This window comes from Eschrichtius robustus, chromosome 20 (genome assembly GCF_028021215.1).
Source record: "Eschrichtius robustus isolate mEscRob2 chromosome 20, mEscRob2.pri, whole genome shotgun sequence".
Classification (NCBI taxonomy): Eukaryota; Metazoa; Chordata; class Mammalia; order Artiodactyla; family Eschrichtiidae; genus Eschrichtius; species Eschrichtius robustus.
The window spans coordinates 19022639-19043870 of record NC_090843.1 but is presented as its reverse complement, the minus strand read 5'-3'; the positions used below and the strand labels follow the sequence as shown (position 1 = coordinate 19043870).

The 21232-nt window shown below is 56.1% G+C and overlaps 1 protein-coding gene across 4 annotated transcripts; it reads right to left on the bottom strand.

Annotated features, from left to right (window-relative positions):
- Positions 1–12366: 12366 nt before the first annotated feature.
- On the bottom strand, positions 12367–21029 carry GRB7 (growth factor receptor bound protein 7). 4 transcript variants are annotated; one of them, XM_068530146.1, is made up of 16 exons: positions 20818–20836; positions 17120–17266; positions 16537–16693; positions 16269–16422; positions 15929–16085; positions 15681–15802; positions 15508–15585; positions 15081–15218; positions 14632–14742; positions 14330–14428; positions 13950–14030; positions 13721–13837; positions 13496–13556; positions 13277–13364; positions 13079–13172; positions 12367–12857 (listed from the first exon to the last, which is right to left on the bottom strand). In XM_068530146.1, the coding sequence occupies exons 3-16, from the start codon at positions 16686–16688 to the stop codon at positions 12711–12713; spliced, it is 1599 nt and encodes a 532-aa protein (XP_068386247.1). In that variant the 5' UTR covers positions 16689–16693; positions 17120–17266; positions 20818–20836; the 3' UTR covers positions 12367–12710. The 4 variants fall into 4 exon arrangements, with proteins under 4 accessions (XP_068386247.1, XP_068386245.1, XP_068386246.1 ...); XM_068530144.1 differs by lacking the exon at positions 17120–17266 and having other exon boundaries at positions 20818–21029; XM_068530145.1 differs by lacking the exons at positions 17120–17266; positions 20818–20836 and adding an exon at positions 19845–19883.
- Between the last annotated feature and the right edge of the window lie 203 nt (positions 21030–21232).

Here is a 21232-nt window from a genome sequence, read left to right as displayed (position 1 = left end):
CTTAACCCCCTCCCTTGCTGGGGGTGGGAAAGAAGGTAAAGGAGAACCTTAGCAAGATGCCTAGAAAGGAGGACCGAGCAAGATTCACATCTGACCCTGCTGGACGGTGAGGTCCCCTGGCAGCTTCCGACAGCACATTTCCTTTCTCAGCCAGAGTCCCTGTGAACATGAGCCTCCTAGGTCTTCTCTCTCCATTTCCCACCAACCCTCTTATTAGCCAGGCCCCCACCACACACCCAGGAGGCCGAAATCTGAGGAACAACCAAACCCGTGAAAAGTTCCCTTACAGCCAAGGTGGCAGAATTGGGATGAGGATGGAAAAGGCCGAGAGCTGGCTCTGCAAATGTTCCTTATCGCTATTTGAGTTGTTTCATAGGTGTTTCTCCTGGCAGAGAACTAAACAGAGGTGTCTCCCCCATTACCCTGCACCAACACCACCAGGAAAAATATGTTAATAAATCCACCAGGCTTTAGATTCCCTAAGTCATTCTCCCAAAAAGATGTATTAGCCTTGACACAGATAAGCTAGCTAATCATATGCTTTGTTACCCATTCTGAACTGTTCCTGACTCAGCTTCTGACTTTGTCAGTGACAAAATGTCTCACCTTTTAAATGCAAGGCTTAACATTTTGCCAGGCCCAGAAGTAAAATGACCTCAGATTTCTTTTGCAAAGAGAAATGTTTAAAAACACAAAATTTTACTCAGTTGAAACACTGTTATTAACAAATCTCACGTCAACATAACATTTTTTCCAAGTAGCCTCTGTATCACTGTTCTTATCCTCTGCTTTTTTCCTCCTGCTAAATGTGAGATTTAGAATGTTTTCAGGGAAAAAAAGCAGTACTTCTGATATATATCCCAGGACAGCCAGTAAGACTGTAATGGAAATGTTAAATGTTTAGTGTTTGAAGTCCTAACTTTAAAGTGTACTCCACTATGAGTAGGTATGTTGATCTCTAGTGGAGATTTGGAAACCCTGTGATACTTAAGATTTGAGTTCTCAGAGTGTCCAGGCTCTTTGACAAAGACTCAGAATTAGGAGTTTGAGCTCCAGAAGAGAAAAGAAAGTGGAGTGATGAAACTTTTGTCCTAGAAAATAGAATTAGGCTGTGCAGAAGACAAGAGATACACAGTGATCTCTCTTATCTTTTAAAGAATTAGGAGCTATTTTTGTGCTCAGACAGAAAGTATAGTTCAGAGAATCTCTATAGGCAGAGTACAGAAAAGCAGAATGATTTGGGATTTAAGTGCCTGTAAAGAGGACAATTTTGACCTGAAACCAAATACTAAACCTGGGTCATCCCAGGGAAAGGACTCTGTTCTCTAAGCCTAACAGACTGAACAGTTCTGAGAATGATGAATGAACCCAGGGTCAAAGACTGTGGACTTGGAAGAGCCTAGAAGAGAGGTGTAGGCTTTCAACTTGTATGAGCTCATAGCAAAAGACTGTACCTCTGTTTACCCAAGCTGTATATAGCGTGTCCCACATCATGCCAGCAACATGAGAAACAGGGGCTTCCCTGGTGGCGCAGTCGTTGAGAATCCGCCTGCCAGTGCAGGGGACACGGGTTCGAGCCCTGGTCCGGGAAGATCCCACATGCCGCGGAGCAACTAAGCCAGTGTGCCACAACTACTGAGTCTGCACGCCACAACTACTGAATCTGCGTGCCACAACTACCGAAGCCCGCGTGCCTAGAGCCCGTGTTCCACAACAAGAGAAGCCACTGCAATGAGAAAGCCTGCACACTGTAACGAAGAGTAGCCCCCGCTCGCTGCAACTAGAGGAAGCCCGCACGCAGCAACGAAGACCCAATGCAGCCAAAAATAAATAAATAAAATAAATAAATTTATAAATAAATAATAAATTTTTAAAAATTTTTTAAAAAACATGAGAAACTGGTCTTTGCACTTTGAAGAAGCTGGAGGCAAGTTTCCTCTGAATATTACAATATTGGACTGTCTTATATGCTGATATTGAGTTGTTATTTGAAACTGGAATGTTAATGTTTTGATTTTTTAAAATGTAAGGACATAACAATATCTACCTCCCAAGGACGTTGTGAGGTTTCATGTAATTTTGTCTATTAGGTAAAGTTACTCTGTTTTTTGTGGGCGTGGGGGCGGATTATGTTGTATGGTTGTAAATTTTCCACTATATGTCCTGTATCTGGATTTAAAGACATGGAAAATATTCAAAGACCATACTAGGACCGTGATAGTAATTCACTTGCCAATGAAGGCAACTGATCTCTAACACACATGTTTCCTTCATGTTGTTTTAATGCCTAAGAGTGAAGAATATGCTGAACCTTAGAACCAATCTGTGTGAACCACATGGTACAGATACTTCATGGCTTTGAAGCCAGGGAAGTAGCCTAGCTTTGCTCCCTCACCATCTTACAAGCCCTCAACCATGAATTCTTCAAGCAATTTAGAGTTTCCTCAAATGGTCCTCACTCTCCATCTCTCCATCGACCCCACTCGAGAAAGCCTGGAGAGCAGTCCCATGATGCCACCCACCTTCTCCCAAGCCCATGCCATGCATCTGGGGGACCTACTTCATTTTCTGAATTTGGGTGCAGCTTTGCTTCTTCTCCTAAAAAGACTGAGAACAGACATTTTGACATGTTAGGAAAATGGGGCAGCCTTAAAAATGACTGATCCCATTGCCAATGACTCATTTACACAAGGACTTTTCCAGGTTAGCAAACAAGGTCCTTTTCGGTGGGCCTGCTTCTGTGGGTTCACAGAAACCAAATTACTGTGGGTTGCAAAGAATTAGCAGGTCATTTGAAAAGCAGACATCCCTTCACCCAGACTGTGGTTTTGCATGCTCAAGTTCTCAGTCTGTGAGCTTTAGTGAGGGATCATTTTGGCTACTGGAAAAACCATAGTTTATTTTAAATTTCTGGTTGCCAAAGCCACCACACGTGTGGTCTGTGGATGACCCTTGTCTGCAGAATGACGGGGCGGGGGCGGGGCAGAGAAGGGAATGTGGTTTGGGTCTCAGGGTGGCCTTCCCACCAGGAGTGAGGGAGAGAGAACTTGCCGAGTGGTTTTGACACAGCCCTGTGCTCATAGCACGCTCATCTGGGTTTCTCAGAAATGCCCTCCCTGCCCAGCAGTGACCTTCTCTCTTGACTCCTCTCGGATTTTACCTGGAGTCTGACCCCTTGGAGCACTGTAGTGCCCTACTCCTCTGTAAAGACTGTGTAAAGAATCAGCTTCTGAAATGTAGCAGTGCTAACCTCGCCAGAACCGTAATGAATGCATTCCCGCATCACAAACAACCCTGCTGATAGTTTTCAAAGTTTCTTTATGATGTTTGATTTTTACACTGAAAAATAAAAAAAAAATACTGGTGTGTTTAAAATTAGTCATTGTGCATGCCTATCATTTGTCGTTGCTGCTGTCAGAAAATGGAATTAATTCTGCCCCTAGGAATATTTTCTTAATTTAGCCCCTCTGGCTCTTTCTTAAAGTTCAAATACCTAGATAAACAGAATTATCATTGAAATAAAACATCTTGCCTGATGCCTTGCTGAACCTGCCGTTGGTATCCTGCTGCTGGCCCCCATGTCCCCATGGTGGGGTTCTGGTTCCACTGGCCCTTAGTTCACTAAGGGGACCTGAGGAGGTCGGGGCCTGGACGTGACAAGCTCGACAGATTGGGCACGGTGTCTCCCAGTTCCAAGACACCAGCCCACCCTCCCTCCCAGCAGGGATCCTTCCTAAAAGATAGGCAAGTCCTGATTTTTCCATCTCTGGGGTCTCAGAAACATCCACACTGAGAAACTCAACTTGCAGTTGAACTCGGCCACATTGAAATGTAGTCTGTAGATACTTGGAGGCCCGAGCCTCAGGCGCTGGGGGAAACTCCTAGGAGAATGGCATCGGGATCATGTGGCTCTCTTCCTGTCTTGATATCCTCTGTTTTCTCTCAGAAGAGGTCGGAAGAGAGTCTGAGGGGTGGTCTGGTCTTCTGCTTAGCCTCATCCAGAACACCTTACCTTTCCCCTCCTCTGTGGAAGAGGCAGGAGGAAGACGTTCCTGAAGTTGGGGGCTAGCAAACGCGGGGCCAGGTCAGTGGCAGCTTTCACTGGCTCTGTCTTCAGCACCATCCCCCTCCCTTCAGCACCCCTAGACCGCCCTGAGACTCTCCAGCCGGTTTTCCAGTCTCAGCGCTAAGGCCAGGGAGAGAGGAATGGCTTGTGTACTGGAGCATTAAATACATTCAAAAATAGCCCCTCAGGAGCTGATTTTCAGCCTTGGAGAGGATGGTCTGTGGCCTTCCCCATCCTCACTCCCTTCCCAAAGCAGAAGCAGCTCCGAGAGAAAAGAGGGAAGCAGGGAGACTCCTCTGCTGAGGAGAGAGCTCGGCAGCTGGCTGGGTCTGGGATTGGGGCTGAATGGACTTCCTTCCAGCTTGACGATAGCTTCCTTTACTATTTCTTGGCAACTAAGTTGATGCTTTGGCGGGGGGGGGGGCGCGGGGGGCGGGGGGGTTGCTGGTGTTGGAAGCCACCATACACCTGCACCCTCCCCATCCCCCATCCCTCAACACAAGCAGGCCATTCACCCAGGCTGTGGTGCAAACCTGCACCTGCAGGCAACTTCCACCCGAGGGCAGGCAGGGGGGACAAGACCTAGCTCCCTTCCCTTCCTCCCATCCCCTAGAATCCAGAGTCTGAGGAAGAGCGGGGGTGTGAGAGTTCTGGGAAGGCCAGGACCGCTGAGGACTGGTAGAGGAGCTCCTGCAGCCAGGACAGACACAAGGTCGGGCTGCAGAGCATTCCCAGTCAGACAGTTGTTTGCATAAAAGCCAAAAGCCACTGCACCTGGGGTGGGGAGGCCTCTGGGGAGGTACTCCCTGGCTTGGGGGAGATGGGGGAAGGAAGGTGTCATGGAAAGTCCCTGAAGGACACGGGGTGTTGAATTTGCTGCGGTTTTGTTTTTAACTCTGTCTTGACCTGTGAAGTAGGCAGCTGCCTCCCTTCCCCCCCAAATAACAGAGCTTCCCCCAGAATAACAGGAACATACCTAAGGAAAGAGCCTGCAGTGGAAAGAATGGAGGTTAGAGGGCCTGCGGGTGATGTAAATTGCCCCCCTTCCCCAGGACTGAGGGGGCAGGAAGGCCCAGAGCAGCCTTTTCCCATCACCTCGCCTTTCCCCTCAACCCCCAGCCCCCCAGGTCCCCTGGCCCAGAAGAACTGCCTAGTCAAATAAACCACAGCCCCGGGGGTGGATGGGAACTAGGGGGGGCAGATGCCGCCTCCTCCCCCTGGCTCATCCTTCCGTTGGCTCAGTCCCTATGCTACCCCCACTGGAATCACATTCTCAGCACCTCCACCTCCCTCTCACTCACAAACCTTACCTGCCCTCCCCTAGACTCCTGGGTGTGTGTGTGTGTGTGTGTGTGTGTGTGTGTCTGTGCACTGGGGGAAAACAGGCAGAGTCAGTGGATCCAGCAAAGCTCTGTAGTCTCCATAAAGCAAATGCTGGCCTTGTGCAGACTCCAGCTGGGTACTTGGACTCCTGGGTCCCAGTCCCAGCCCTGCCACTCTCTGGGTGACCCTGGGCACTTTGCTTTCCCTCTCTGCGCCTTGATTTTTTCCCTGGAGTCAGGGATTTCTAAAGTTCTTTCCAACAGAGACAGCCTGGCCTCAACCCCACTGCTCCAGCCAGACTTTTCCCATCATCCAGAAACAAGAATAGGAGAGAAAGAAGGTTCTGTCCCCTCTTCCTTCCCTCTTTGGGAGGGAGGTGGGGCGCTGGAGCCAGGGTGATGGCGGCCTATGATTTTCCCAAGTGGTCGTAGAAAACCGTTCTATAAAATTCCAATCCCGGCCCACAAGCTGGGGGTGGGGAGTGGGGACAGGGATGGACAGTGGAATGGTGGGAGACTCTGAATATGGGCAGTGAGGTTGGGTCTGAACCCCGGGCCCCTGTCCTCTGTCAGGACGTCCTCTTAGCTCTTCGTGGACTCAGACGCCAGATTCCCGTGTTGGGGGTGCCTGGGAGAGGAAAGAGAAGGCCGGGTGGAGGGGGGAAGGAGTGCGGTGCGAGGTGGGAGTTGAGGGGGGTGTGAGGGGAGGGGCAGCGGCACTTCTGAGAAACAGCTCGGCGTCTCAGCAGCCCGCAGCCTAACCCCCTGCCTGCGGCTTCACAGCTCGCTCCTCCTGCCGCCCACGCCGCTCGGGGCCTCTCCGGGGGTCGGCAGCCCCCGCGGAGGCGGCTGCTGCTGGGGAGGAGCGGTAGCTCCGGCGACAGAGGAGTGGAACCCGTGGGGCGGGGAGGGGGGATGGAAAATGGAGGAAAGCGTGGGTCGCGTGACACCCCAGGAGTAAAAACCCATCCTTTACGCGGGGTCCTGAGCGCTGGACCTCGGCGAGCTGTGTGTCCCCCCTCCTCCCCCAGCCCAGGTACTCTCCCATCACACCCCGAGCAGGATCCAGAAGTGAAACTGCTCAGGGTCACAGCCCAGCGCCGCCGCTGCGCCCCGCCCCGCCCTTCCGGGCACTGAAGCCTTGCAGGATCTCCCAGCGCTCAGGCGACTGCTGGGGAGGAAACTGGGGGAGGGGAAGGGGAAGTGCCCCGCCGGGCAGTCTGCAAAGCGAGGCCTTCTCCCCTGGGGGTGCCCGCTCGTAACCACAAATGGGAACCTCGAGAGGCGCGGACCTTAACAACGGGAGCCGAGGGAGAGGCGCTTGCACTTCCCGCCACCGCCACTGGGTGTCACTGCAGCCGCGCGGCTGAGCCGGCTCGGGGCAGTCGGGAGGCGGGGGAGAGGGTCCCAGGGAGCCGGACCGCCGCGCCCGCGAGGTCCTCCCTGGTCTTCGCCCCCGGAGGCCCCGCGGTGCTTGGATGCAGCGTTCAGACCTCCCTCCACCCGCCTGGTCTCTAGAGGCCTTCACCCAGCCCACCGACTCGCAATGAAGAGCAAACTAATCCCCTTGCCCCGCGACGGATGGGCTCATGGCTGTGGCGCCGCGCGAGCCTACTCCCGCTGGCCCGGGGATCGACGGCGCATCTTCGGCGGCTTCGGCGGGGCCGGGTCAGCTGAAAGTCAGGCACCGCCCCCCCCCAAGCGCGCCCCCTGGCGAAGCCGGCGGGCCTTTCAGCCTCAGAGGCGGAGGGGGCTCTGTCGAGACAGGTGCCCGCAGCTCCGCGACAGCTCGAGCCCGTCGGCGCCGGCGACCGCGTGCAGGCCGGGTTGTTCCGGGGGGAGAGGAGGAAGGAAGGGCTTGCGGCGGGTGCAGATCACCTTGCGCACGTGTTGCGGAGCCAGAGCGACTGTGGGATGGGTCCCCGGCTGCATCCTCACTCCTACTCACCCAGCCGCCCCTTCCCACCCCGAGCTCATCCCTTAGATGTCTGGGACGGATGGCTCAGCTTGGGAGAAGGGAACCAAAAGGTGGGAACCTGTATCGGACTGATGGATGTAAGAGGAGAGGGGAGAAAGGAGATACCCTGGAATCTTTTGGAAAATTGGGTATGTCTGGTAGGAATGCGCACTTCTACCCTGTCCTGGATCTAACTCTGGGCGCGTGTTGGGCAGGTAGATGCAGAGGAACAAGTCCATCGGCTGCGGGTCTGTGGGGGTACAGGTGGTCCGTTCTGTCCCTGCGTACAGCTTCCCCTCACACTCCAAGGTCACAGGGCCCAGCGCCACTACAGAGACCTTAGAGGGATCCATGTGGTGGCCCCAACAGAGTGGCATTGGCTTCCCACTCTCCCTCAGTCTCCCCAGAACCACCTCAGGGTAAACCCAATCCGAGTAAAAACAAACTGCTTACCATGAAAATACACCTCCGGCTAAACAGCCCTCCAGGTGCCTGGGAAAGAAAAACCTGCCCCTTCCTTGGGGTAGACGCGGCCCTGCAAGAGGACGCTAGAAACCATCGTAGTTCAACCCACATGAGATTGAATTTCAGGCCTCATTAGGGCCTGGTACAGCACAACCCTTCTCAGCCCAAATGGTACCACTTCCCAACACCCCTTCCTGTATGGAGATCATGAGGGACCCCTGAGCACCAGCCTCAGCCCCCAGGATCACCCACTCCTTTGTGGTTCTTGATGCCAGTCTGCAACATCAAACTTCCCCAAGATCTGATTGTCTCTTTTGCCTCCTCTCGCAACTCCCTACCCCAGCTGAAAGCTCTGTCTGAAGAGACTACTGCACACCTCACACCCAAGCCCCAAAGCTGAGGTTCTGCTACAGACCCCCACCACTCCCCGACCTCTGTGCAAGTTGGACCAACCCCTGACCTCTCTGGCTCCTCTCTTCTGCCTGCTGGACCAGATAAGTGGTTCAGTAGTGGAAGCCATTTTTCCAAATACACCATGAAGCCGAACTCCCAGATATAAAGGCAGTGCTCCCTCCAAAGCTCCCCAACCTGCCCCCAAACCCTTGCTGGAACCCTTGAAAAGTGCTCATGTAGACAGTTCAGAAGAAAGGATCTTTCTGAGTGTCCTTGGGCTCCCCTGCCTCTCTCCTTTCCTCCCTCCCTCCCTCCTCGGTGTGTCTGGCACTGGAGCAAGAGGAAGGAGCCTGGCAGGGTCACTGGCCTGAGGTGGAACCCTCAGGCCTGCGCCAGGAGGTCCTCCACCCATGAACTTGGAGGCTGCATAGATTTCATTGACCAAGATGTCTGGGGAGCAGGGAGAGAATGAACTGGCCAGAGTTTTGTCTGGATGACCCTCCCAGGACATCCTAGGAGAGATGGGCTCCCCTAGAATCATGCCCACCTTTTCCCAGAGTCCAGAAAGTTGGCACCGGCCCTCCCTGCCCTCCATACCTGAGCAGGCAGGGAGGCCGGCCCTGCGGCCACACCCTCCTACAGCCCCAGCTGCTGCCAAGGACAGCTCTGCACCTTGGCGCCAGGCTCACAGCAGCCACACGAGCCCCAGGAGCCGGCATCTACGACGTACTACAGGCCTTTTAGGGCCAGCTCCCTGCACATGGCCCTGCATCACCCTCTCTCAATGCCTGCGTCCTCCTCAGCAGGGGGAGATATGGGGAATTTCCTTTTCTTTCCCAAAGTCTTTTTCTGGTTTCTGAAATGTTCTTTAACAAGCACATTTTTTAAGATAATCAAACCCAATAACTTAATATTGAAAAGACATTATCTGAGGCACTAGCCCCTACTTCTTCCACCTGCCCCGCCTCCTTCCACCAGCCCAGATTTCCTCATAACCACAGGCCTCCGCTATCCAGCACTGCAGCTCTCCTTGGCAGTCCCTTCTGCTGTCTGGCCTCTGTGGGTCATGCTGCATCCTCAGAGCTGGGGAATCTTGCCCTGGTCCCTCTGTGAGCTGAGGGGCCCTTGTCTCCCACACTCTCAACTGCTGCCTCTCCTCCAGGAAGCCAGCAATCTCAGCCACTCACCAAGGATGTCCAGCTGCCGATTTCCAGTATCCAGCTCAGGGCTGAGCCAGCTGCTACCTCTAAAGTCCCCCAGCAGTCCAGGTCCCTCATAGTGGCACTGAGAAGGAAGGGGGCAGAGAAAAAAGGACAGGGCAAGGAAGGACTGTGTTCACCACTCGCAAGATGGGCTGAGTCTGACCTCTGTCCCTACCTGTATCTATGACCTCAGGGGGGACTCTCTTTGAACCTCAGTTTCCCATTTATAAAATGGGAATGATCTCTGTCTCACATACTCCAATTAGCTGATTGACATAGAAGGGCTTTGTCTCCTGCCCTGTGTCCTTTAGGCTGTGAGGGGACACTGTGTCCTGTTTTTTGGTTTTTTTTTCAAGAGAGCTTTTTTTTTTTTTTTAACATTTATTTATTTATTTTTTGGCTGTGCTGGGTCTTCATTGCTGCACCGGGTTTTGTCTAGTTGCGGTGAGCGGGGGCTACTCTTCGTTGCAGTGCACGGGCTTCTCATTGCGGTGGCTTCTCTTGTTGCGGAGCAGGGACTCTAGGCATGCGGGCTTCAGTAGTTGTGGCTCGTGGGCTCTAGAGCGCAGTAGTTGTGGCACACAGGCTTAGTTGCTCCGCGGCATGTAGGATCTTCCCAGACCAGAGATTGTATCCGTGTCCCCTGCGTTGGCAGGCGGATTCTTAACCACTGCGCCACCAGGGAAGCCCTGTGTCCTGTTTTTATACAGCCTAAATCCCTGGACATGCTTAAGAGGTGACTCATTGTAACCCCTTTACTCTCACCCCAGCCTGGACCCCTTGCACCCATGCTTTGCAAGTGGCCCTGGGCATCCGTGGCCAGCACACAGCCAGTACCAGCCAGCTCGAGCCCAAGGGGCAGCCACTGATAAGATGGTTCTGGGAACCGTGGCAGGTAGCAGGTGGAGGCAGCAGGTTGCACTGGTCCCTGCCTCCTTAAATCCTGCTAAAAAGAAACAAAATCTGCACCCCTCTCACACCTGGGCTGCAGTAAGTTCTTCAGGGTAAACCCCGGAAGGTTCCAGGCTGAGGATGGATGAGGCCTTTCTGCCCATCTCTGTCTGACAGGCCTGGCTCCCCAGCCTGGGATTAGCCAGGGTTGGGGATGCTTCCGTCACGAGTGGCTGCTGGAGCTGCCAAGCCTGGCCCAAGGGCTAGCTGTAGTGGTTGGTCCTTCTCAAGGTCACCTCAGGACAACACCTCCCATCAGCCAGAGGGCTGCAGAGAAGGGAGGGGGCTCTCCAGCGGAGGACCCCCTACAGGCCACTTGGGAATTCCACCTGGAAGTCAGCCAGGCAGGGGCAGGGGAACGGCCCAGGCCTGGCTCTCCCACTAACCGATTTGGGGCAGTTCTCGAGGAGGAGTCAGTTTCCTCACCTACAAAATGGGATCCCACCACCTCGTGCCCAACCAATCTCAAAGATTTGGGGAGAGATCCTACATTAAAATTTTTTAAATTATTCTAGATTTCCAAGCTTATACAAAATTAAAGAATAATTTAATGAATCGCATGTACCCATCACCCAGCTTCAATGTCAACTCATGGTCAACCTATGACTATACTCACACTCTCTCCCCTAACCTCTGGGTTATTTTAAAAACAAAGCTGAGACATCATTTCACCCATAAATACTTCAGAATGAATCTCTTAAACATATAGACTTAAAAAAAAAAAACAAAAACACCACAATACCACTATCACCCCTTAAAAAGTTAACCATAATTCCTTAATATTATCAAATATCTCATCAGAGTTCAAACTTCCCCCAATTTCTCATAAATGCTTCTTACAGTTCTCTAGTTTGGATTTGAATCAAATAGGTCAACACATTACATCTGCTTGATAGATGTCTAAATTTCTTGAAACCTAGAGAGTTCCCATCTTTTCTCTTCTTGTAATTTTTTGTTGTTGAAGAAGAAACTGGGTTATCTGTTCTGTAGTTTCCCAATCTGGATTTTGGTAATTGTATCCCCATGTGTCATTTCACGTGTTCCTCTGTTCCTTTTATTTCCGATAAACTAGTCATTGGATTCAGGGAGCTTGATTTCTTGGCAAAAATAATACCCCATTGAGGTTCACATGTGTGGAGGGAGGGTCTATCTCTTTGTGATCTGAAGATTGAGCAGCAGTTCAGGTGTTACCAGTCTGATACCTTTCTTATAAAGCTCCCCCATCATGTAAGAGCTGAAACTATAAAACTCTTAGACAAAAACATAGACTGGTATGGGCAGTGGGCAGAAGCCAGACCCTGCAGGGTCTATCTGGGCTGAAGTGGAGGCATGGGGGAACAGGCAGAGTGATATTTTGGAAAGATCACTCTGGATGTTGAAGGACAGACTGGAGAGGGAAGCCAGACTCAGAGGGCTGAGTGCTGTGGGATTCCATTTATAGGACTTTCTGGAGGGCGTGGAACCAACTGTAAGGACAGGCAGCAGACCTGGGGTTGGGGAGGAGGGAGAGGGTTGACGGGGTGGGGGGTGGGGGGTGCGTCACAGGGACCTGTTGGAGGTAAGGTAACAGAGCCATTGTGTGCCTTGGTGGTGGCAGATCGTGCGTTTCTCAGGACTCCTTATCTCGCCAGGTAGCCCAGGACTTGCCAAGGATACGAATGCTGTCTGACTCATCTCCAGCTCCCAGGCCCTGTTAGAGTGACCTCCATAGCTTTAGATCCTGTCAGGAAACCTCACCTGGATGACAGTTCCCTGTCCATTCATTCATTTAACAAGCAATCCTTGGGCACCCACTATGGGCCAGGCTCCATGCTGGGCACCGGAAGCTCTCAGATGACCAAGAGGACCTCAAGAAACATCCAGGCTTGGCCAGCATGTGGCCTCGATCCATCCGACACATTCTCAAGGCCTTGACTGGTGCCCACCTCTCCTCTCTACTCCACCTAACCGTGCCTTGCCAGACAGAACTCACCCCTGTGAGTACCAAAAAATAATCTTTATTGTCACTAGTATAAAACAGAGATCAACTGGCCTCTCAGTCTGTACGAAGTGTGGAGTGTAAAGACCACCTGGGCTGCCCCCATTTCTCCCATAATGCCCTGCCCCACAGCAGCGCCATGAAGGGGAGGTGCCCACCCAAGTGCCTTCCCTTAAGGAGAAGTTAAGGGTGGACCGGGCGGGGAGCACTTTCGGCCTGAGGGAGGCCAGGAGCAGAGTAGGAAACCAGAGTGGGGGAGCCCCCAGCCATTCATGATGACCCTGGCCCCACTTTCTGCCCCCTGTGAGTCCACCCTAGGAGCGGAGGTGGTGGGCAGCCCAGAGTGCGCTGAGACGCAGGCCTGCCTGTGTGGTGGTCAGAGGGCCACGCGGGTGCAGCAGTGGCGCAGCAAGCAGGGCAGGATGCCGCGGTTCAGCTGGTGGAACTCCACAAGCTGCAGCAGGTCGGTGAAGCGAGTCTGGCCCTCGTCCATGCTGAAGTACAGGCGCCCCTCCTCCTCGCTCTGGGGTGTGGCCATAGGGGGTGGGAGGTCAGGGAGGGGCCCGGGGCCGAATGAGCTCCCTCCTGGGCCAGGGCTGAGGTCCCCACAGCTTGAGCAGGAGGAAGGAAAGAGCGGGAGACCCGAGGCACACTGGGGGCCAGGGTGGGGAGGGGGCCTGGTGAGGAGGACGGGTTGCTGGGAGTCCTGCATCTCCACTGCAGCAGGAACCTGGGACTACTCACCGGCAGGATGAGGTAATGTTTGACTTTCTGCACATGGCACAGCGAGAGGACAAAGCCCTGCGGGTTCCGCTGACTCTCTCGGACGAGGAACACGCTGCCAGCAGACAGGGCAATATTACCCGAGGACACACGGCTGCCACCTCGACCCAGGTCTCTCTTGTCCCCGGCGCTGCTGCCCTGCCCAGCCCTGCCCCTTACCCGTCTACCAGGCCCTGCTGCCCGATGAGCCGCTGGCTCTCCTCGCGGGAAATGCGTCCGTGGAACCAGGGCTGGGTGCGGTGGATGGCTGGGGTGAGGGAAGGTGGAGGGGCGGTCACTCCAGGGCGGGGACCCTCATTCTAACCCCCCCCCACCATGAGGAATGCGCAGAGAAGCCATGGCAGTCCCCACCCCTGGGGACGGCGGGCCCTCACCCACCTGCACTGAGGCTCGTGCCCGAGCTCGGGGTGGGCAGGCTGAGACGGTGGTTCGTCTTCTTCTGCAGAGCAGTGGGGGACACGGGGGTTCAGGGCGTGGCTGGGGTATTACCAGCCCCTGAAGAATACAGAGACTCCTTCTGCAGCTGGGGGCCTCCCCTCTCCCCTCGCTTTCCTCTTCCCGCTCCATGGAAACCCACGTGGAGAGCAGGTCCCCAGTACAAACCCTCCAGGCCTGGGCCTCCTCCAGGGCGGCACTCAGAGCTTCCCGGGGGTTCTCGATGACACGCCCAGCGTGGCCAGAGAAGTCCATGGCCACCAGGGTGTTGTCTGAGACACTCCTCTGCAGATTGGACAGGATGGGGGGACGGGTCAAAACAGGACCCAAGTATCCTCGGCACGGGGCCTGGGTGCCTCCCCCATCTCCCCACACTAACACCCCTGGGCACACTCACCAAGGGCGGGGAACCCACACAGGGTGGGCGCAGGTGGCGGCACAGGGCCTGCTGATAATTCTTATACAGCTGCACCCCATACTGGGGGGTGAAGAGAGAAAGAAGGCCGGAGGTCAAGCAGGTGCTGGGAGCTGGGCTATGGGCCCCCCCCCCGACCCAGACCAGAGCTCCCCAAGAGCAGGGCTACATCTCTGCCCCTGGATAAGGGGCTTTCCTGAAGCCAGAGCTGAGACTCCAGCCTTGGGCCAAGGATTCTGAGAGAGCAAGGTTGTGATGCCCCCTCATTCTGGAGACTTCCTGAGGGCAGAGCTATAACCCCTCCCTCACGCCAGGGATCCTCAGGGCTGGGCCAGCCCCCCAAGCCAGTGCCAGGACCTCACCTTGAAGAGGCGGAAGGCGGCTAACCAGCAGGTGCGGCTCTGTTCATCCTCACTGCAGAAGATGCGAAGCCCCTTGTGGCCATTTCGAAGCTTGTTTGGCTGCGGGGAGAGGAAACTGGCTGGTCCTATATCTGCCTTTAGGACCAGAGATCGTCTCCCATCTCCTGTCTCCCATCTCCGTGGGGCAGGGCAGGGTGCAGGGAGAGGAGTCTGGGGGTCCCAGAGGGAGCTTAGAAGCCCCAGGTAGGATCCTGGTGCCTGAGCAGCTCCTGCTCTCTCCCAGACCAGGCCAGGCTCTTCACCTTGATACAGAAGCCAAAGTCCGTGGGCATCCCGTAGAGCTTGCGGCCCTGGGTCACCACGTACACGTTGGACTCATTCACATCTGCTACATACTGCAGGTGCCTCGGATCCTGCACAGCACAAGTGAGCAAGACTTGGTAAAGGCAGACCCTATCCCCCATCACTGCCCCCCTAAGCCAGCTGGGGAGAATTCAGGCCCAGAGAGGAGCAGAGAAGTGCCCCAAGTCACACAGCACATAGAAGTAGAGTCAGGACTTGAACTCAGTTCACCTGCCTCTCCCACTGCTAACTCCTGAGGCAGGTAAGCTGGGAGGGAAAGAGGAGCAGCTGTGGGTCTCAGGGCCTAGAGGGTGAAAGGTCCAGGAGTTCCAACAGAGAAAGGGCAGCTCCTAGAAGGACCAGGGATGGGGTATCTGAGGGGCTGGGGCTGTCACCCTCAAGACCTCACCTTGGAGGTGCCCTTGGTGGAGTAATAGAGGCCAGACCGGCGTAGGAAGCAGAAGAAGCGTTTCCAAAGCTTGCGTCCTGACCCCCGTAGCTGCAGGAAGCCTTGGATCTCTGGGAAGCTGCCTGCATTCAAGAAGTTCTGAGGCCAGAGGAGAGCAGGGTGAGAGGCCTAGAGGTGGCCACACACACACACACACAGAGGCCTTCCCAGGACCTGCCTTTATGGCAGGAGGTGCTCCACATACATTTATTGTCTTCATTTAACAAAGAAACTGATGCTCAGGCAGAGAAAGTGACTTGTCCACAGTCACTTAGGGCTGCGCTGGGCTTTCCACCCCAAAGAGGGAAGGCACAGGCTTAAGGGCCAAGAAGCACTGCGCATTCCTGCAGAGTCATGGATGTGCCGTGAAACGGGGGTGTCCCCTCACCTGGATGAGGTCTTCGTGGGATATGCCCGTGTGTGCGTCCAGACAGCTGGAGACCATCTTTTCTGGGAACAGGGAGTGCTGGGGGAGAAAGGAGCCAGGAGTCAGGGACTGAGGGTCCAGGGTGGGGATCAGGGTGTCCCGGTGCCCAGACACCCCCCCTCACACACACTCACTGGGGTGCTCTTGAACAGCTCGTACTTGGCAAAGTTTTTCCGGAAGAGAAAGCGGCTGTCTCCGCCGATGGGCCAGGCAGCCTGCACTTCTGCCACCGACTCGTGGTCCTCCAAGACCCGCTCTAGGGTCAAGGGCAAAGAGCAGGGGTCAGTGGAGACCAACGAGGCCTCCCGGCTGGGCCACCGGCCTAGCCCAAGGTGTGAAGCATTGACTCCCGGGCCAGGCAACCCCCTGCACCCCAACTCACCCAGTGCTAGGTGGGGGTGGCACTCCACCAGCCCCCAGTTCTCGTCACTCAGGGCATGAGATCGCTGCACCAGCATCTCACACACGTAGCGAGCCGTGGCGCCCGCTGCCACCTCCACTGACCGGCAGGCCCCATCTTCGCTGTACACCTTTATGACCTGTGCCCCAGGAACGGCAGAAGACTCGGGGAAGGGCAAAGGATGGTTCTTTCCCATCCCCCGTCTGCTCTACCCTCAGGGATCCCTGACCAAATCCCCCCACCTCCTCCGAGGCGGCACTATATCCACCCCTGTCCCATAGCACCCCACGTTCCCTGCCTTCTCTTTCCCAGGACAACTCACATGGGGGCAGCTGGTGTCTCGAGGGAGTAGCCCCCTTGCACTGGAGGGCCCCCCAAGAATGGGGGTCTGTGAAGGAGGACTGCAGAGCTCGGGGAAGGGGTTGGGGATGGAGGGTAGAGAGGTTGACCGCAGCTCCTCCTGTCGAAGAAGTTTCCTGGGCGGTGTGGGGGGAAGGAGGGGGGAGTGAGGAGTTGACTGCAAGCTTCTGTGCGTTACCCCGGTGCTGACCACTGCCCCCCGGCCTCCCTCAGCCGTCACCCCATTTTACCTGCTGGTCGGAATGGGCAGAGGCTGGGACCTCTTCACCTCCCCAGACAGAAGAACATCGGGAGGCGGGGGAGTCCCAGGAGGGGTCCCAGGGGCCAGGTACAGGTCTTCTGAGGAGCTGCTGAGATGAGGTGGAGACAGACCCAGCTCCATGACATCTGAGGGAGAAGAGGGGGCTGACACAGCTGCTCTTGTGCCCCTGTCCTAGGGAGAGGGGCCAAGAGGACCCAGACCTCCCGACTTCACCCTGCAGTCAAGGTGACCCCGGAGTGTACACAGCACCTCCTTGCTCCCCCCTAACTGGCATTCCCTGGAGCCTTTGAGGAAGGGTAGATTGTGCCCATTTTACTAAAGGGGACACTGAGTTCCCAAGAAGGAAGCATGGTTGCCCCATCACAGGTGAGCCAGGGAGTGGAGCCCGGCATCTGGGCTCCAAGTCCAGCGCTCTTCCTTAGGCCCAGGGTGCCCGGGGCAGAGCTGTGAGGCCCCCACCACAAGCCAGGCAGCAGCAACAGACTCCACAACCAAAGACGGTCTGGGGCTCAGGGTCTCGGTGTCACCCTTTCTGAACGTGGGGCACTCACTCCTCTGGGCTCTGCCCCAGGTTTTTCCAGTGCTTTGTTGTCAGAGCCTGTTGTGGCAACGCCTGCCCAAGTGCTGAGTGATGCACAGAAGGGGAGAAGGAGGTGCGGAAGGACAGGAACCAGGAGGGCAGGAGGCGGGCTCAGCTGCTGTGGGAGGGAGAAAGCCAGCCTGGGGGCCCTGGCCCTAGCAGCCCCCAAACCTTGTGTGCCTTCCCCCAGCCCCTCCTCCTGCCTAACTTTCTTAAGGCCTCAATGCTGAGCTACTTCCTCTGAGAAGCCTTCCTGGATTTTCCACATTCAGACTGAAGGGCTCCCTCTCCACACTGTGCTGGGGCCTCTGCGCCAATTACTGTGCACCTGTCTTATCCACCCACTGGTCTGAAGATGCCCGGCCACCCCAGGCAAGGCCAGGATCTTACCCATGTCTTATCACCCACAGGCACTACACAGGCATCCTGGACGAGTAAGGAGAGAAGAGATGGGGCAAAGAAGCCCACTAGCAGGTAGAGGCATTGCAGGCCCCTCCTCCACAGGAACCAAGACCCTTTTGGCTGGGCTGAGACCTGGGAGGACCTGGGAGGACTCACAGTTCAGCCCCCTGCTTGCTCTCCAGACACTGGGCCAGTGTTGTTAGGTGCCTAAGAAACCTGGGATTGACCTCCCCAGGATGAGGCAGGTCCCCAACCCTTAAGTGAGGGCATGAGGAGATTTTGGGGACAGGTGAGTCAGGGTGGGGTGGGACAGCACTGCCTGGGGCTCTCCATTCAACCTTGACTCATCTGCACAACTTCCTGGCTTAGGAGAAACACAAACAACCCTGCCTCTACCCACCCCCTCCACTCCCGCCCCCAACCTACTGGCCTGGGAGGAATGGGGGAGGGGCCAGGAACAGGATAGGGGAGGAGGAGTATGTGGGGGGGGGCGCTGAGGCTCCTCTGACATCATCTCCTCCTCCCCACCCTTGGCCTAACTCCAACTCCTCCAGCACAGGTGGCACCCGCAATGGGCCCCAGTAGCCACCACCCAGCCCAGGAGCCCCCTCACCCAGGAGGGAGAGAAGAAAGACCTGGCCTGGATTCAGAAGCCCATCTGGAGTTGAGCTGACCTCTCAGGGGTGCCCCTAGTGCACCCAAAGTAACCCAAAGAAACATGCAGCGCTCCTTCTCCTGTCTGGGGCCCAGCAGACTTTCATTCTGCTGCTGCTGCCCACACTTAGCACCCAGGACTCAGCTGGCCCATGGGGCTCATCCTCATCACCCCTGGGGGATGAGGGTCCTTCTAATTAATACACTCTCCTGGGTGTCCTGGCCAGAAGTGTACTCAGGAGCAGGAGTAGAAAGTCAAGACACACAAGAGGACAGACACAGACAGGCAGACAGGGAAAGGTCAGGAGAGAGAGCCAGGGAGGGTCCTGCCAGGAAGGGGAAGACACCCCCACCATCAAATATCAAGAGACACCAGCACATCAACACTCCACTCGCACCCCTGTCTAACCTCTGGCAGACAGCCCTGGTGACTTCGTTCCGAGGAGGACTAGGGGAGGGGTTGCAGGAGCAACCTCCTCCAGGAAGCCAGAGACCAACAGTGGGGTGGTCTGGGGCCCAGAGGACTGGGTCCTCCCCCATCCCAGAGGGAAGAGGAATCTGGGCAGCATTTGGAAGGGAAGAGGGTAGATTTAAGTCAGACTAGAGTCTGGCCTCTGTGGGCAGGAAGGCTGACTCAAGATGAGTTTAGCCTTCAGATCCCTCCACCCTGCTCTCCAGACCCTTCTAAGGCAAGACAGGAATGGGGCAGTCGGGACCAGAGAAGAGGGAGCCGGAACGGGGTCCTAGCTGTCCCGCTTGGGCAGCCTCCACCCCCATCGCCAAGAGATCTGAAGCTTTCAAACTGGGGCCCTGGGAAGGTTATATTGAAGAAATCGACCCCCCAAATCAATCTGTCCCCTCATTACTGCGAATCCCAGCTGCGGCTTCCCCAGTAGCCTCTCGTGCCCTGGCGGCTCCGGCCCCACCCTCCTCCCTGTCCTCCAGGCCCTCGGCCTCCTTGTTTACTTCCTGAATCTTGCCCCACCTGGCTGGCCCCGAGGGCGGGTGGCAGGGCCCAGTGTATGAGGCTCGTAGAAAACAAGGCCACCTTCGGTACCTCCCAGGGTGGGGGGAGGGGCTGGAAGCGCCGGGAGGTGGCGGGAAGGCCCCGGCCTGGCCCAGGACCCCACGCCCCGCCCCCATCGGGTTTCAGTGTTGGGGGGGAAAGGCTTTACCCGTGGGGGAGCCCTTAGGGTGAGGGACCAGGTGAGGAGGCGGGAAACCCCTAGATGACCCGGAGCTGCGGGGAGGGCCCCGGACCCTGAGGCCCCGCCCACTCCCTAACTAGGGAAAAAACGCCCAATGGGAGTCAGGGGGGCAGCTCTTTTAAAGTTTAATTTGGGAAGAATGCTAGAGTGTCTGCGGAGTTAATCATTAAAGGCTGCTAGCCTTCACGGGGGGCCTCCCCAGCAGGATATCAGGGGGAGAGGGGAGAGCAGAGTCCAGGACAGGCAGACCAAGAGGGGGCATTCTTGAGGGGCAGTGGGTTGCAAGGCCTGACAATGGCGGGCAGGTGCATTCTCCATCCCCAAAGCGCCAGGGAGACCCAGACTCGGACTGGGTCTTTCCTCAGCCTATTCAGACAGACGAGGCAGCCCTCCCCGCCCCGCACGCACACACACACTCTCCCCAGGCCCCACCGAGCTGCAGATCCCCCAGCATCTAGCCCTCCAGCCTGCCGAGACCACTTCTTTCTGAAGCCAGAAGAGACCACCCCCCGCCCCCCGGGCCTGCCCCACCCCCACCTTCCCACCCGAGGGCGGGGCCCTGTGTTCCTGAGTCAGGATACAATCCAGAGAGACGGAGCTCTAGCAATTAAGAGAATCCCTCTCCTTCACTGCCCTCCAAATTGGAGGGTGCCCCGCTGCCCCCGCGGAGACGTCTGTCTTTAATAAAGACTTGGGGGGAACTCAAACTGGGGTCAAGTCAGACAGAGCAAGGGAGAGACCTGGGGCAGCTCCCTCGGTACTCGGACTCCTCTCCTAGCTCTCTTTCTGGGAGTGTGGGGAGGGGCTAGTTTCAGCGGGAAAGCCGCGTCTCCAGGGGGAGAGAATCTGGTATCTTGCTTCCCCGGCCCCATCAGCTGGTTCGTGAGTGTGTTTGGGGTAGGGGAGGTTAGGGAGGGGGAGATGCGGAGAAGGACGAAGGAATAGGCAGAACAGGAAATGAGAATAGGGAAACACTGGGGGTAGATGGTGAGGAGGGGGCGGGATGGGAGACTGGAGAAAAAGAGAAAGCGAGGCCGCTAGAGCAACACAGCAGGAGGCCGAATCTTTTTCCATATTGATCCTGCATCTGCCGGTGCTTCCCGCCCCCAAGATGAAGTGTCCGCTCTGGTCCTTACCTGGACCCTGGGTGTTGGTACACCTGGCTGGGGCCACCGGTTTAGGGAGGGAGACTCCAAGCCCTTAATTACCTGTCCCCCTCCTGTCCCCGCCCTTGGCCTGACATCACTGAGGGGGGAAGGGGAGGGGGAGCCAGGCGGCCGCCCGTCCTGTCCACCTGGGCATCCGGCCAGCCAGCTCCTGGCCCTGAGACTGGCACAGCCTGGGGCCCTGGTACGGCTGGCGGTGGGAGCAGGTTGTCGTCTGGGACCGATCTCGGTCCCCTTACCTGGAGGAGCCCCAGCAGGACACAGGGTTCGAAGTACGGCTCTGTCTAGGAACATCAGATACCTGGACTTGATTTCAAATCCGCTCCCTCTTCTCTACAGGTGGTAGGAGGGTGTCCTGACTTTGGACGCAGAAGTGGGGCCAGGCTGAGCTTCTGTTGTCCAGGCTCCTGGCCCAAGGAAACAAATTATCCTGGGCAGGTGGGGGCGGGGCCTGAAGGAGGGGCAGGGGAGGAGGAAGCACAGGAGGAGGGGCGGGGACTCCCTGACACTCTACGCTGGCTGGGATTGTTTTTGTCCTTCTTAGCAGGTGCCAGGGGAGAGACAGTCGAACTGAACAGCCTCGAGAGCGAAGATCTAGGATCCTCAGGACCTGGGAGGGAGGGACTGGGGCCTGGAAAGTCAGGGGAAATGTCC

Coding starts and splice junctions, on each gene's coding strand:
- GRB7 (XM_068530144.1), bottom strand. CDS start 20,872: ATGTTCCTAGACAGAGCCGTACTTCGAACCCTGTGTCCTGCTGGGGCT. Junction 16,694..20,817: donor TCCTGCTGGGGCTCCTCCAG/GTAAGGGGACCG, acceptor CTTCTCCCTCAG/ATGTCATGGAGCTGGGTCTG. Junction 14,743..15,080: donor CCACCAAGGGCACCTCCAAG/GTGAGGTCTTGA, acceptor TGTGCTGTGCAG/GATCCGAGGCACCTGCAGTA.